The 13,702-nt window shown below is 40.2% G+C and overlaps 1 protein-coding gene across 6 annotated transcripts in view; it reads right to left on the bottom strand.

Moving 5' to 3' along the window:
- The window catches only part of ndrg4 (NDRG family member 4), a 95,064-nt gene that overhangs the window by 49,370 nt on the left and 31,992 nt on the right, over positions 1 to 13,702 (bottom strand). For 3 of the 6 annotated variants that reach the window (XM_034122182.1, XM_034122180.1, XM_034122181.1), the window contains 3 exons: positions 11,713 to 11,803; positions 7,684 to 7,836; positions 2,360 to 2,398 (listed from right to left, as the gene is read on the bottom strand). In XM_034122182.1, the coding sequence (XP_033978073.1) occupies positions 2,360 to 2,398; positions 7,684 to 7,836; positions 11,713 to 11,790 (270 nt within the window). In that variant the 5' untranslated portion in view covers positions 11,791 to 11,803. The remainder of the gene's footprint in view (positions 1 to 2,359; positions 2,399 to 7,683; positions 7,837 to 11,712; positions 11,804 to 13,702) is intronic. The other 3 variants (XM_034122185.1, XM_034122184.1, XM_034122183.1) reach the window with 2 other exon arrangements.

Here is a 13,702-nt window from a genome sequence, read left to right as displayed (position 1 = left end):
AGAAATATTTATAGAGACCTTAAGACTTAAGTGTGAAAGAGAGGTGTTTCATGACGTGTGATCTCTCCCTCAGCACGTCAGACTAAAATAAACCAACGGAGCTGTTACATGCGTGAATGTAAACTTCATTAAAGAAGAAAAATAAAACAGAGATCTTTTTAAAGTGATGGCGTAATTGATATAAATAGATATTAAACTGAATTATGGGGGAGCTAAAAGCCATCATTATGTCTCTGCAGTGGACACCCTGAGTCTTTTATCTCTAAACCATGTCTGCTCTCCACATCTGTATTAACAAGGGAATGAAAAGCTGGTTTCAGTGAGGATCCAATCATGGCAGCAACCTTCTCATTTAGTTTGGAGTAAGATTTGCCACCAGTGCAGTTGGTGCGTTTTATGATAAGGTCTTCTGTCACATTAGCCAGTGCAGATGTGCTCCCCATACTTCCAGGTGTTAAGCAGTGAAATGGCAGAGGGTATAATAGATCATTTATATCTGTTAGCTTTGGCTAACGGTTGCTTGAGGCGGGGCTCCAGCACGGCCAGAACATCAATTCTAATTGCAGGGGTTTAGTACTGACACATACAGTATGGAAATGAGTCACTTGTTTTACAGCTCACAGTCACTACTACTTTCGTCACCCTTGTTAGTGTTTTTTCAGTTGGAGGTTGACAGACTTATAGCAGTTAATACATTTAAAAAAGGTGGATACTGACTCAATCAACAATTTATAAAACTCTCCTCAGAACTGTTACAGGATGTGTATTTTGTAAATTGTGTAATTTATTTATTTTTTTAAATCTTTAATATTTTTTTATGCATGCTTCTTAGTTAACATTAAGCTGTCTTTGGCTCTTTTCTGCTGTAACAATGTACATTTCCCCTCTGAAGGACTAATAAAGGTATTCTGATTTTGATCTGATTCTCAGAAAGAGAGACCAGAGGCTGTACTACGAAGCCGGATTTTCGCTTAGCGAGCTAACTTCAGGGAAAACTCGGGGTTTCCGGTCCTACGACGCTGGTTCTCTTTTTAGCGGGCTAGATCTCCATGGTAACTTATGCTGAGCGGCTAACCTCCTCGGGAGGAGGTTAGGTTGCAGGCTAAGAGATCAACTCAGTGAAAGCACCGCCTGCTGACCAATCAGAGCTCCGTGTGCGGAGTTTAAAGCTATCAAGTCATATTACAGGATAGAGGAAATACAGAAAAACTGCCGTTGCAGGTGCAGACGTCGATGTGTCCCATTATCATTCATATCATATCACATCATAATGTATCATATATTTCCTTATCTGAATCAGCTTCTTGAGCCGTATCTGGCCGTGCAACACTCACAGTGTCACATACTGTATGCAGAAGTATTATTTTAAGCAACACATTAAGTTGACGAAACACTCGAGTCAAATGTAATTAAAGTCAGATCGTGTCTTAGACGGGGCAGTGATATCATAAACCTGTCAATGTACGCATTCAAACGCTTTTTCTTTTACCAGCTGTATTCACCTTGCAGGTGCAGCTATGTGGCTTTTATCCTGGATAAAGTGTTTAAGTCATGGATGTTCTAATATTATAGTAGACTTTTCATTCAGGAAGTATGACGCTGCGCTGTCAGTACGCTTGTCCATGTTTGTGATTGGTCGAATGCTCCAAATACCACCCCTTTCATGTGAACGCGCACCTAACTAGATAGGACACGGCTGGCTTGAGCGATCCACTTGATAACCCGCGTCGTAGGACCGCTTAGCGAGAGCGCGTATGTTTTGGATTAGGCCAACTGGCTAACCCAAACATATCTAGGTTATGTTGAACCAGCTTCGTCGTACAGGCCTCTGCTCCAACCTGGATGCTCTCCAGGCCTCGACCACCCAGTGCCATCCTGCTGCACTAAGGCCTGAAACATCCATGCCACTTTCTTTCTTTGCTCCATATGATAGCTCAGTGCAAGTTCCAGCAGGAGGACTGGTCTACATTCATTCACTCCGAGCTGCATTAACCAGCTCATCATGGGTGTTCTCTCTTTACCAATTTTCACCACAATCTCGTTCTGCAGTCAAACTTTAAAATCGTTGTTTATGCTGAGATTTACACTTGTTGTTCAGCAGGATAATCTCCCATATTAACACCACTTTATGATTGTGGACTGGGGGGTTGTCCGGTGCCTTGCTCAAGGCCCGCACGACAGGGCCCAGGAGGTGAACTGGGACCTCTCCAAGTAGCAGTCCACATTTCATATTTTAATTCTGGTCGGGGACTTGAACCGGCGACCCTACGGCGCACAGTCCAAGTCCCTACTGACTGAGCCACTGCCGGAGAGAACAAAGCGAGCATCATGCTAACAGCGCACACACATCAGATCTTACCTTCCAATCCCCCGGAGGCATCAGCTGTTCACAGCTCTCCTGCAGACGCAGAGACAGAAGACAGAGAGACACTGTTAATAGAGGGAGATAATTAGTGTGAACTCACACACACATATTCCTCTCGCTGTAACGTGTGCTTCCACTGGAGGCTGCTACACAGAGAGGAGATACACAGTAGGTCCAAACCACAGAAAAACACAGTTTCCCAGAAGCACCTCAGCAGTACAGTGCTACAGGTTCAACTGTCTCTGAACACATTGTACATTGTAAATAACATTTGGCATTATTGGCTTCCTTTCAGGCACAAAAAGCCAAGTCTTTCATAATAAAACTGTACTATGTGTGTTTGAACTTGTGGTGCCAACATTCCTACTGTTTTCAAATTGAATGGTCGAGTGATGCACCAGAAGTCAAGCTATAATAATTATATTGAAAAAACGAATTATGGACATAGGATGATGTATTTCCACTTCATTATGTACAAATAATCATTTTGTTTATAAGCTGCTGAATGTTTTCATAACCAGCATGGACACAAGTTCACATTTTGTTATAAATTATAGCATATTGCAGCAGTTATTACAAAATGCAAGGGTTGCAATTTGTTCACTATGAAATGTATAGCTTTATACTATTAAATCATAATGATATAATACATGTTTAAGTATACAGTTTAACAACATGATGACATATTTTCCAAGGAAAGATCATCTTCTGATATCCTGCATGAATTGTATTAGATATATTTATAACGCAATTAATTCATGTTGGTCAATGACTGATTACACAATGTGTTCTTACAAACAAGATGAGTTTCCATAGTGCAGCCAGCTATTTGCTGTGATCTGGATCTGGTACAAATAACACAGCAACAGTCTGTATGTTTGTGTTTGTCTGGATGACATCATTCTGACATCCTCAGGGTTATGTTGTGTGACTTTGAAATGCTCCCTCCAGAGTCAGAAGACATGATTCATATATTTTCAAAGGAGTACTAGCACTTTTCCTGGCCCGCTAACTCATATTGCAGAGTGCCCCTTTAAAGCATCCTTTGGACACACTTATATGCCTTTGGATATTGCCAAATGTATTTATTATTACAGTGTATCTCAGTGTAAAGAGCAGTACAGATCATCTGCTGTAGTGCGTGTGGGAGACTGCATCAGCAGTAAACAGTGAGAGAAGATACAGGATGAGAGAGACAACAGATTCCTCCACAGCAAGCAGCTCAGCATTCAGCTCCTGCAAACACAGATGCGCCGGGGCATCTGGGTATTCAATATTTGTGTCATCTAACACAGTGGCAAGGGAAGTCAATATCCCTGTGAGGCATTGTAACTCCTCGACTGCCAAAATAGATTAAACATTTTTTAGAAACACCAATTGATGACAAGCTGGCGTCAGAAGAAGCGACAGCTATGTTTGACATTTACATCAGGCAAAATATTTTTGAGAAACAAATCTTGAAGCAAATATGTTTTATCTTGCAGTGCTCTGTTTTTAAGGAATCTGGTCTTGACATTCATTTTTTAAGATACGTAGGCTATTGACATAAAACAGGTTCATACTGATGTGCTTAAAAATGACACTTAAACTAATTTCTGTTGTGTTCTTTTTGTCATTTTTAACACAATAGTGAAGGTTTTACTGATCTTAACCTGTATTATATCAGCACATGTCATTTACAGTTAGAGAACATTCCTGCTCTGCTTTAATGAAAGTTTAGAGCAGAGCAGGAACATCATCTGGTGAGAAAATGCAGGACATGGATATGAGGTAAGAATGGTGGCTGACAGATGCAGCGGCCTCAACAGCCCAAAACACTTTCATTAGGAGAAACACTCCTAAAACAATCTGTACAAAACTTGCAAATGAAGGACCTTGTTCACCAACTTGACAGCTGTCAGCACATGCAGCTTTTAGAAAAAATTCACCAACTTCACAAAACATGCGTTTACTAAAAAGCTCTGCATAAAGGAAACGCTGCATGAAGCTCAACACACAACGGAAACCAAGGGACACTAAAAAGTGACGAACACACCTGCTTGGCCAACTGTCACTGGAAACTGACCCAAAATGTAACTTTTATTGTCTTATTTTAACAATGTGATCACATGACTCCTTCTGATATTATAGCAGATCTGTTGTACGCTAGCTAGCTAATGTAGCTAACCTAGTCATTTCAGATATACTGACAAACACTTACAGTTATGAGACAGACTAACTCTGTTGACCGGCAGAGCTCCGGTCCCAGCTGTGTGCGTCACTTTTTAGTGTCCCCTGGTCTCCGTTGGGTTTTGAGCTTCTTGCAGCGTTTTGTATCTGTTTATGCCAGGGGTGTCAAACTCAAGGCCCGGGGGCCAAATCCGGCCTGTGACTTCATTTTCTGTGGCCCCACAAGAGCTTGCAAAGAATATAATATGTTTATTATCCGGTTACATGATGATTTACAGAAGCACGTTGCCCATAAACTACACGTCCCGTAATGCATCTCAAATTAGACTTTTTTTCTCAGAATTTGACTTCCTTTTTTTTAAATGTCACTTCCTTTTTTTTAAATGTCACTTCCTTTTTTTTTTAAATGTCACTTCCTTTTTTTTTAAATGTCACTTCCTTTTTTTTTAAATGTCACTTCTGTTTTTGACTTTTTTTCCAGCTTTTCTTTTTAAATCATTTTGTGACATTCTCACTGAAGAGACTTGCAATTATTTGCCCCAGACTTCTGCTTTCAGACGTAGTTAATTATGAAGTTACCCTATCAGATAATAATCCAATGCAGAGGCAATAATGTAATATAATACATCATTTTATATATATATTTATATATAAGTTACAACCGGCCCTTTGAGTGCAGCCATAATGCTGATGTGGCCCGCCATTAAATTGAGTTTGACACCCCTGGTTTATGCAGTGCTTTAGTAAATGCTGCACATGTTTCGTCTAGTTGGGGAATGTTTTCTAAATGCTGCATGTGTTGTCAAGTTAGTCAAGATTTTTCTTCATTTGATTTGTTTTTATATTTGCATCGTTTCTGCAGCTGCAACAAGTTTCTCATATTGGAAATGTTTTGGGCCTTTGTATCGCATTTACACCTGTCGGCCGCCGTAGGGTTAGTCACCATCACAACTGTCATGGATGGGTTGCACACTGCTGCCTTATTAAACATGCAAAAGTAGAGGATATTATCATTTTTGTGTTACATCTGAAAGAAAATATGACAGGATTCCAAATAGACACAGCACACATACAAAAGGAAAAGTGATGGGTAAAGATCAGGGAGTAAATAAAGTCACATGTGAAGTTATTAGCAGTGATGAGTGGAAAAAGAAAGGACAGGAGTCACACAGTCAGATCAGGGACACACCTAAAGAGAGAGAAAGGGAAAGCCTGAAGCTGCCCTTCATGAACAACATGACGTGTCAAATTCTATGTATGAGCTTCTCAGATATGCAAGTGTATCAACACTGCAGCATGAAGATGAAGAACTCCAATCAACTCCACAGAGAGGGCAGCTTCAGGCTCTGTGGATCTCATGCAAATGATCTTTTAAAGGGGAGATATTAGTGAGGACAGTACAGTGGTCGGACCAGCAGGTGGCACTCTTCTCTTTCTTATAACCCCATGTTTGAGGATGTGCAGCCACTGTGCACGGTGGGGAGGGAATGTGTGGCTTGGTTGTTTTTGGAAAGATGTGAACTAATATGTCATAGTTCCTGAGAGAGACATTCTCCATGGATGTGTGAGAGTGTGTGTCCTCAGGTGTGTTGTGTAACGCTGTGCAGAGACAGATCCTTCACTGCTGCTGTTGCTTCCCTCTCGGATCTCAGTGACTGCAGGCTGGTTTTGTGAATGCAGATTTTGCCCTAGATTTTGGGCTTTTCAAGAGGATGTCTCGGTTGAAAAACAGAATTACTGCAGAGCTAAATTTAGCAGGTCTACGAGGATAGGACTTCATTATTTGATTTGTTTTTGATCCTAATGTCATTCCGTTTTCAGAAACTGAAAAGATCCATACATGTAAATCCTCCTATTGTCTGTTCTATTTCTGGTGGAGGAAAGATAATCGTATTATTTGGTTAGTAGGATGAATTATGCAGGCTTCTGTTGTTAGAGAATGTGTTCAACAGCAAAATGGTGTTAGGATTAGGGATATATAAACAAACGTTATAAATTGGTGACTTATTTATAAATGATGTAGAAAGAAAGAGACACCATCACTCAATAACTGTACGGATGTATTCTACTTTAAAGCTATTTGGTAATGATGTACTTCATTTAAGAATTTACATTTAATGTTACATTTGTGCTTTACTTATAGTCTGCTACATTTCAATACAAATGATATTGTTCTACTGGGACTGTAATGTAACTTCATTGATAATATGTGGCTGTCTTTACTCTTTTTTCTGTTTTTTCAATTTGATCTTACAATTTATTGCTATTTTTTACTTTAGCGACTAACTACTACTTCCTTAACTGTAAATGCTACATTTGTTCTTTACTTAAAGCGAACTACATTTCAGAGGGAAATATTAGTCTATTTAGTTTTCTATTACTCCACTACATTTATTTGTCAACCATAATAACTATTCACAATAAAATTGTTCAAACAAATACATGGTCATCTAAAAAAGTGTATTATTAACAAATAAACAACCCAACAGTTTATGAAGTAGTGGAAAATAGCTTTGACCAGCCACATCATATATTGCTGTAATAATAAGCAATTCAAAGTATATCATTCTACTGTATAACTCTTTTACTCTACCTGTGTGTTTTTTTTTACAGTCTATTGGTATTTTTATTTTAGTAAAGTATTTGTATTGACTTAAAGAAGTCGCAGTTATCCTACTTACACTGTATTGTACTGGGTAAGTGTTACTACTATGCAGCATGGGGGCTTTTCAGTAGTGGTTACCAGTAGGTGGAAGCAACTAAAGGAAAAAGTCCTGTGGTCATACAAAGGGACTGACAGAAATGAAAACATAAGGACTTCATTTTATCAACTGATAAATACGTTCTTATGACTTTTCCTCCATGGTTAAGTTCTTTAATAAACACAGCTGTGTGTGTGTGTGTGTGTGTGTGTGTGTGTGTGTGTGTGTGTGTGTGTGTGTGTGTGTGTGTGTGTGTGTGTGTGTGTGTGTGTGTGTGTGTGTGTGTGTATGTGTGTGTGTGTGTGTGTGTGTGTGTGTGTGTGTGTGTGTGTGTGTGTGTGTGTGTGTGTGTGTGTTGTCTCAGTGTGTGTGTGTGTGTTGTCTCAGTGTGTGTGTGTTGTCTCAGTGTGTCTGTGTTTCTGCTGCTCCTGGAAGTTCTGGTATTACCGGGATGACCCCGCCGGCCCGACTGCGGGTCGTGCGGAGCCAGTGGCGTGCGATCACATGCCAGCGGTGAGCTGAGCGGCTGGGGGGAGGGGGGTTGGTGGGGGGCGCAGCGGGGCACGGTAACCCCCCCGATGCCTCCCCTCCTTTGTCCTGCTGTGTTGTAAACAACAAAGACAAGGTGATTATTGGGAAACAGCCGGGGAGAAGAGCAGCAACATTCAACAAAGTAACATTTTGATTCAACATTCATCTTCTCATGCAAAGTTCATGGAGTTTTACTCAGGCCTGTGAAGGTCCAGTGTGTAGGATTCAGCTGGATCTATTAGCAGACATGGAATAAAATATTCATAACTACGTTTTTTATTAGTTTAAATTCACCTAAAGAAATGCTATGTTTTCGTCATATCGGCATACGTAGCTCCATGTTGCACCGCCATGACTCTACAGTTGTCTAGGATGGACAAACCAACTCTGGCTGTAGAAAGGGTGTCTTGTGTTTTACGTGGCCTAAAGGCCACTGTAGAATCTCTACACACTTGGAAAGGGAGGTGGGAGGGGTATTCGGTTGGCTGCATTCTGCTGCCTCACCACTAGATGCCACTAAATCTTACACACTCAACGTTAAAAACTCCAAAGAAGATCGCTCTGGCCTCCTTCTGCTTCATTTCTGTTTTGCATCACCAGAAAGGTCAAGCTGCAGCCCTTTGATAGAGGAACATGTTTACACAGAGACCTGCTGAATTGAACGGTGCACCTCAAAATCAGGAATACACTGAATTCATTTAACACAGGAAACACTTTAAATGTAAGCTCTCTTGGCCGTTGACATCCACTGAGGTCAGAAGTCCAAGCTTTCCCCGAACCCTAAAACAAGGACTTCGTTTTTAGAGATTTTTTATCTAAAGTTTTCAATATTAAGTTATGTTTCACAACTTCTTAGAACTCTACACTATTCAATAAATAAAATCCTTGTGGAGGAATGCCAATCAATTGATTGATTTATGTTTGGTCCAATATAAACAAATGTTAAAAAGTCACCTCGGTGTCCTCAATAGCTACGGCCTTAGTTACTTTGAAACATAATTAGATTTACAAATGTATCTTCACTGCCTTGGTTAGTGCGCTACTATATATTTTTGGTGTACTAACACCACCCAGTGTCGATAACAAAATGAAAAAAAATTCAATCTGAATGTGTGCCAAGATACAGATAAAACGTTTTTGTAAATCCAGTGCTCTATAGTGCTAGTTGTGAAAAATAGTATTTGTTTCACTTAAATTAACTTTATTATTAAAATACGAGTGAATATAAAATAGCCGTTTAGCTCACATAGTGCCGGTGGCCTATGTACTGAGGATAAGTCCCCATGTGGAGGACCTGAATCTTGAACTGGTGGCCCAATTCATATATTTAAAAAAACTAAGGCGAGATAAAGGAGTGAAACTGCAAGTTATTCTTTGTTGAAGTTATTTTCAACAGAACAACAAACTAAGTGACCTGCTGAGTCATGCTAACATGTAAGCTGATCGATACGGCAGCAGCTGCGAGCCGCATTGAGCAGATCTAATGACCTTATGCTGGACCAGCTGACCAATAGAAGAATAATCCATGTTGATGCACACTCACACTTCTTGTGAAGCCCTCAGTATGACTGTCTCTCCTGGGTGCAATGTTTCATTTCTGACACACTGGCCGACTGAGTCATGACTAACAACAAAAGTTCTTCCAGCAGAAGTAAGAGGCTTATCTGGAGCAGAAGAATATGTTTCCATGCTATTCTTCTGAGTAGATATCATTTAGCTACCGGTTTGCTTTCCACAATAATACAAATCTACTGATTGTTATCAGCCAATAAAATGGTTTTCGGAGGTTATCAGCCTAATATGGGTGAGAAGGGGCCTGCTCATTCAACCAGTAAATGTATCATTCCGATGTTTAATAACTTAAAGATGCCCTTTTTGGGGGTGGAGGCAGTCCCTTTTTTCTCTTTAGTAATGTGTTATACAGTGTATAGCTCTTTATGCATGTACTGAAGAGCAGGGGTGTACACAAATACACAGTGGGCCAAAATAAAAAAATGGGTACTAGTCGAGGGCTGGACTGGTGCAATGTTTCTTGCAGAACTTATTGAAATGAACTTATTGCACATATTAAACCTGGAACTAACAAAGCTTAAATTATTGCCTATAAAAACAACATTAAATAATCAGTTGCATTCATTTCTTATGGCTCTATCTGCAGCTTTTCCGGAGTCATTTCTTATGATTACATTTGTCCACAGGCCAACAACAGCTTCCAAAAAACTATTTCCCTCAAAGAGAAAAACAAACATGCCCTGTTGTCACAAGAAAAAAAGTCTAGAAGGAAACATCCATTGAAACTCAGCTTGCTGCTCTGTGATGCTAGTTCAAGCCAGATACTTGGCATCTCATCTTGGGTGCAAGTTCCTCAATGTTTGGGCTCAGGCTCAGATCTAATAGTAATTCGAAATTATCCTGCGGGCCGAAATTAAATCTACCAAGGGCCTGATTTGGCCCCCGGGCCATGAGTTTGACACATGTGATAATGGTCTGCAAAGGCTAAAATCTCAAAGTTCCCTTCAGAGGGAGATCCTCTCCCACATGAACCCCCTGCATTGGACTCCTTTGTTTTCTGTTTCCTCAGTACTACACAGTTCATGATGAAAGACGGGCAGTTCCTCCTTTGTTTGGCCAATCTGGTGATTCAGTCACAACCTATGAGTAGACTTTGTTCCTTGTGGCTTTGTTATGTTTGAAACAGAAATGTAGCGACTAATGGGGGTTTAAGTGTGGACCTGTTGTAGAAGTTGAGTTGCGACACAGTGCTAGCGTCGGCTAAGTCGCTAGCTAGCGCTATTATGTTAAAACTGTTGTACTTATAGACTGTCCATTACATTTCATAACATAGCTGCTGCAGCACAGACATTATGAGAAAAATAGTACTTTTTGAACATTAAAGTATCTAAACATGTCACAGTAAAGGCACACAATACAAATATGAACCTGAAAATAAGCAGAATATGTCCTCTTAAAAGAAGAAATAAGACAAGACAACACTGACCTAGCAACTGTAGCAGTTATGGCAAGAGAAAAGGCAGAAGTCAGGGGACATATAAAGAGTGAAAAACTCCGTAAAGATGTCAGAGTTGATGGGTTTGAAAAAAAACAAAGGACTAACACGCAAGAGACCAGTATTCTATGAGAAATATGGTTCCTTGATGGGAGCCATAATTGTTTTAATGGCTCTGTCCTTTCCAAGATCTGATAAAGACAAAGCTTTTTGCTCTATCTACTCTCACCTCTTTTCTCTCTGTCTCTGTGTTTCTGCCATCTCTCTTACCAAACTGACTTCTTGGAATATTCACATAATTTAAAAAACATAATCACTGCTTTGCCATGCTTCCATCTTCCGTCTGAATTCGGCAATGCTGATGTTGAGTAAATAATCCATTATTTTCTTATTTAACAATCCCCCTCTGAACTTCCCAATTTACATTTTCATTTAAGAGTTTTAAGCAACTCACCTCACATAGATATTGATTTGAAAGTTTAGGAGGAAATAAGTCATTTCAAGCACTAATCCTACTCCTTTTGTTGCTTTTATGTGAAGTTCTCTCCACCATTTATATATTTTCTGCAACAAGTGGCTCTCAAACATTCAAGGGCTCCTGATAGAGACACGACCTGTTGCTCAGGTAATGGATAAGTGGACTGGAACAAGTGGCCTTTATGAAACCACACAATGCCTGCTCTCTGTTCTGTTTCGCTTCTCTGTTTGTTCTCCAATTATCTTAAATGAGCTTTTATCTGTTCATAGTCACAGCGTCATGGTTGAATGAATTAATATATTTTTCTGCTTGTAAACAAGCATATAGTCTTATTATAAGCCATATAGCAAGTATGCACAAAGATATCTGTCTCAATAAACCAAACGTCATTCCTCCTGAACACACTATTCAGGGAGGGTTAACGACGGGGGACACACATAAATAAAGCAGATGCACTGACCATGTCTGAGTCGGCCCCTCGCTGCTCCGGCAGCAGGGGCTTCTCCTCCGTGAACTGCTGCTCCTTCAACCCCGCCATTCTGGACAGCAACCTACAATCAACACACACACACACACACACACACACACACACACACACACACACACACACACACACACACACACACACACACAAAACAAAATGACTTTGCATTGCTACCAGAGTGTTACATGACGACGGCCGTTCAGCTCCAATTGAATGGAATGAACCAGTTCATTATGGAACAATTCCACAAATCCACATTGTGAAATAATGGAAGGACTCAGATTTGATGTTGTTCTGAACTGAAACAATCTGAGCAGCTGATAGATGAGGAACTGATTGAAAACAAAGATGGAATCGAGATGGCATTTATATTTCCCTGCAACCTACCCGGATTTATTGGAAGATGTATCGTGAAAGAGGACAAAAACATCCAAAGCCACAGAACATATCAGAATGTACAACCCAGTCTCACGGCATTTCGTGTTATAGTCACGACATTTAATCTATTGATTCGTGTTCACCAACACGATTTTCGCATTTTTTTCGTGTCACACAGAACGATTTTAAAAGCAATGTATTTCTATTGGTAGTGTGTTTCGTGCCTGCACCACGTCTCTTTGTCCGGTCGGGTCTTGGAAGACCAGAAGCTGTGTGGTTCATAAAAACATTTTCTTACTCAATATCAAGCCACGATTATTGTTTTTATTTTAAATCATATAATGTCCGTGAGGAAAATAAATGGGGCTCAGAGCCTCAGAATACTGAAATCTGTATTTTTTCAATCTTTTTTTCCTTCTAATTTGTTATTCTTTTCTAAATAACACACTCTTATTTACTCAACAATAACACACAATTATCCTTGTTTTTATTTATTTGTTTAATTCTATAATATCGGGCTTTTTTGCCGTCCGTCAGGAACTGAATTTAAAAATAAAGTCACCGGAAACAGACGTAGGCGATACCATAGATATATATAAACACGTGTTTATATATATCTATGGGCGATACACACCCACTGAACTGATTACCCAAGATCCTCAGCTATGGTTGAAGCTCGGTGATTGGATGTTTTAGCCGCAATGCACGTTGGGATATGGTGTTAATGCGATATTAAATAACTATCAACAGAATTGCGTTGCCAGGCAACAGCTTGGGGTGAAAACAGTATTTCCGGTCTCGAAGTTTGCATAGTAATCTGCAGTACTCATCAACTAAAAACATCAGTTTATCCTTGTTACACAACATTGATTGGTTTAAATTGTGTGCAATGCTTTTGTGTTTTCCCCCTTCGATTCAGAGAAACAAATAGTTTTTCGGAGTTTATGGCCGAAGACACTACACTACCCATAATCCTCAGCTATCGTTTGGGACTACAGTCCCTTTGCTTGACAAACCCTGTGATTAATCTTCAAGCTCTGTGATTGGATGTTGGAGTGGCAGTGTGCCAAGGTTACGCCGAGCGTCAAACAGCTCTATGAAATGGAATTTCATACACATGCTGGCTATTGTGTTTTGCAACATGTTCTATGGCACGTCCAGTGCTTGAATTGGGCCGGTACTCATCGGTACGCAGTACCGGGACTTCTGATTTTTACCCATCTGAATATACCGTTACTTCTTACTGCGTACCGGCACCTCATGACGCATGTGTCCTCCCTGACAGCTTCATTGATTCCCTCTCTCCTTACCTGCTGAAAGATGCATGAGTGTACTCAGGGACGAGGAGTCATTTAACCAGCCGCCAGTAGGAGTCAGGCTTTAGCCATATCCGCTGCCTTTCATACTTTTTTTGAGTACAGTGAGCCTTTCTAAAATATACAGTAAAGAGACAAACCCACCAGTATTACAGGATATACTATATGACCTGATGCAGGCACATGTATAGGCTACGTCATGTTCTCTATGAGAGCCCCAGACACCTCCCTGATTAGTCGTGGAAAAACATGCAATTTCTGAACGTTACAGT

The sequence above is a fragment of the Trematomus bernacchii genome, unplaced genomic scaffold (assembly GCF_902827165.1).
Source record: "Trematomus bernacchii unplaced genomic scaffold, fTreBer1.1, whole genome shotgun sequence".
In the NCBI taxonomy this organism is placed as follows: Eukaryota; Metazoa; Chordata; class Actinopteri; order Perciformes; family Nototheniidae; genus Trematomus; species Trematomus bernacchii.
This window is presented reverse-complemented; position numbering and strand designations above follow the sequence as displayed.